Raw genomic sequence first — 2,587 nt, forward strand, 5'->3', positions numbered from 1 at the left:
CTTGAAACAAACAGCTTAACTGTAAGCCACCAATCGAGAATGCCCACATATCCCTGATAAACCAATCTCTTTCGAGCCCCCACTTCTAATGATCCTGCTTTATGCTGATCTAAGTTTGTAACTTCCAATCAAAATAATGTACCTTAAGCTGTTTGATCTCACCCTATAAATATCTCTCTGCAGCTTCACCATTATGGAGCTCTGACTTTCACTTTGTGGGAGTCAGTATTTCCCTGGCTCTAGCTGCCTCTACTTTCAATAAATCTCTCTTGATTTTATTTTAAACAGAGCATGCATCGTTACTCTACAACAAAGGAGATCATGTATGTCCCCCACCCCCCCCATGCTCCTCACCTTCTTTCTAGACAAGTCCTGGGAGTCTTCTGGGGGTGGGCATGCAGGGGTTGCCTCTTGGGTCTCAGGACTCCTTACATGCAAAGGTATGACTTTGGTCTCATGAGACACAATCCAGCCAGCAATTTTTCCAGGGCAGATTACTGTTTTGGAATTCTACCTATGGAACTCCCAGATGCCATCAATTTAGGGCAAACATGGAATTTCACAAAGGCAGAGAGAAGGGCAGAAGAAAGGCAGATGTGAGAAAGAGAGCCCTGGAGAGAATCAGAAGGATGGAGAAAGAGCAGGAAGGGCTGAGCACAGCCTGTGGGACCAGGCTGCCTGGGGAAGGTGGGCTGTCACAATTCTCCCATTCAGTTATCATCTTCCTTTAGTCCCCTCTCACAGCTCCTTGCTTGCAGCCCCTGAGCACTCCCCTGATCCTGTGCTACAGGAATACAGAGGCCTGGCTCTGCAAGATGCAACCAGGGAGGCAGGTGCCCAAGCAGACAGCTCTCCTGCAGTGAGGGTGGGGGTGGAGGTCGGGCCTGGGGAGACACCACTCTAGGACTGGACAATATGGAAGTCAAAAGCCTGGCTGCAATCCCGCTGTGCTACCAACTAGCACAAGAGTTCTCTAACCTTTCTGCATCTCAGCTTCCTCCTCTGCAAAGTGGAGGTGATAAGGAAGGTGCTAGCCCGCAAAGCGCAACACTTACTGCACTGGTTCTATTGTACACACCTTGTGTGCAGGGGTTAGTGGGGGTCATGCAGGAAGCTGCTTTTGCGTGACTTGGGTAGGGAGCCTGGGGTGGGGCAGCCAAGGGAGGGAAAGGGCTTCTGGGGTGGGGGCATGCTGCCCACTTGCGGGGGTCTGATACCTGTCCCAGGCAGAGGGCACGGCCCTATGCAGCATTACTCATGCTCCATCCTCCTACACCTTGAGGGCGCTGACGCGGTTCTTGGCCCACCCCTGACTCTGGAGGAAGGGGCTGTCCTCTGTGAACTCTAGTCACTGGCCCGTGAAGTTGCAGCCCTCAAAGATTTCCAGGCGGAAGTGCTCCCCGTGTTCCAGGATCCAAGGAGGGGAGGAAGGAAAGAAGAGAAGCGCTCCTGAGCTCACCTCCCCATAAAAAGATGACCTGGGCAGGAAGGAGCTGATAATTGCTCAAGGCACTGAGCTCGGAATCCATAATCTAGGACCACTCTAGCTGGGCTGGTCTGGGGCTGAGTTCAGTGTGGGATAGGTGAATGCTCCTTCCACCCATACTTCTGATTGTTCTTCCACAGATTTGGTTTGGTGAACAGGTTCTATTATTTCGAAAAGTTTCAACCCACCCGAACCAGTCCAGTCTCTTTTTATACACAAAGTTCAAGGGCCAGAGAGGGCTGGTAGCCTGCCCAAGGTTGCCCACAGGCCAGTGGCAAAGCTTGGACCGTGGTCAGTCATCAGCTCCTTAAGGGACTCCCTCTCGTACCCTGGTCATACCAACAAGGTTCTCTACTCTTTACCCCTCTCTCTGGGCCACATGCCATGGATAATGATAATGATAATATTTTAAAGTTGTAACAGAACTTTTGATTAAAACATGAAGCCAAAACCCTCAACCAAAGAGCAGAGTCTCTCTAGCTGCAATCCTGCTGGACTCTACAGTTGGTTCACTTGGGTCAGGACCTGTGTCTGCCTATGGGATCCCCCTGCGATGACTCTAGAAGACAAGGAGGACTTCAGCACCAGCCCTGGATGACCCTGGGCCAGCATCTGCGACAAGGCTGGCCCCAGGAGGACTCTCAGGAAAACAGCATTCACTACACCTAGTATATTTTTTCATATAGATAGCATTATTCAGGATTTAGGAAAATAACTTTAATTCTTTTTTCCAAATGGCCATGGCCTGGTGGAAATGTGAAGAAATCATTCTTAAAATTTGAGATGCCAAAGCCCAGCTGGTTTTGCAACCAATGTAGCAAAGAGATGGGGGCCTATACAGATAAGCCCCTTCCAGGGATCCTGCAGATGTTCACCAAAACTGCCTGCCATGGGTGCAGGGGGCAGCCTCCTGCATGCATATGATGAGTGCTGCTCCCCCCTGGTCTCAGGATCCAGCCACTTCCCACCCCAAACGCCGGGAACTCCCAGCAGCTTAGTATTCGTGACTTGGGTGAATTCAAGAAGCCCATTGCCCACATTCCACCATGGGGCTACTAAGCACAAATAGTCCTCAGCCTTGGGGAGCACGTTGCATTTGCT

General features: G+C 50.8%; 1 protein-coding gene across 1 annotated transcript in view; it reads right to left on the bottom strand.

The window, feature by feature from the left end:
- Positions 1-1,270: 1,270 nt before the first annotated feature.
- The window catches only part of CRYGN (crystallin gamma N), a 4,162-nt gene continuing 2,845 nt past the window's right edge, over positions 1,271-2,587 (bottom strand). The window contains 1 exon segment of the mRNA XM_004391224.1: positions 1,271-1,405. Within this exon segment, the coding sequence (XP_004391281.1) occupies positions 1,271-1,405 (135 nt within the window).

The sequence above is a fragment of the Trichechus manatus genome, unplaced genomic scaffold (assembly GCF_000243295.1).
Source record: "Trichechus manatus latirostris isolate Lorelei unplaced genomic scaffold, TriManLat1.0 scaffold00020, whole genome shotgun sequence".
Lineage (NCBI taxonomy): Eukaryota > Metazoa > Chordata > Mammalia > Sirenia > Trichechidae > Trichechus > Trichechus manatus.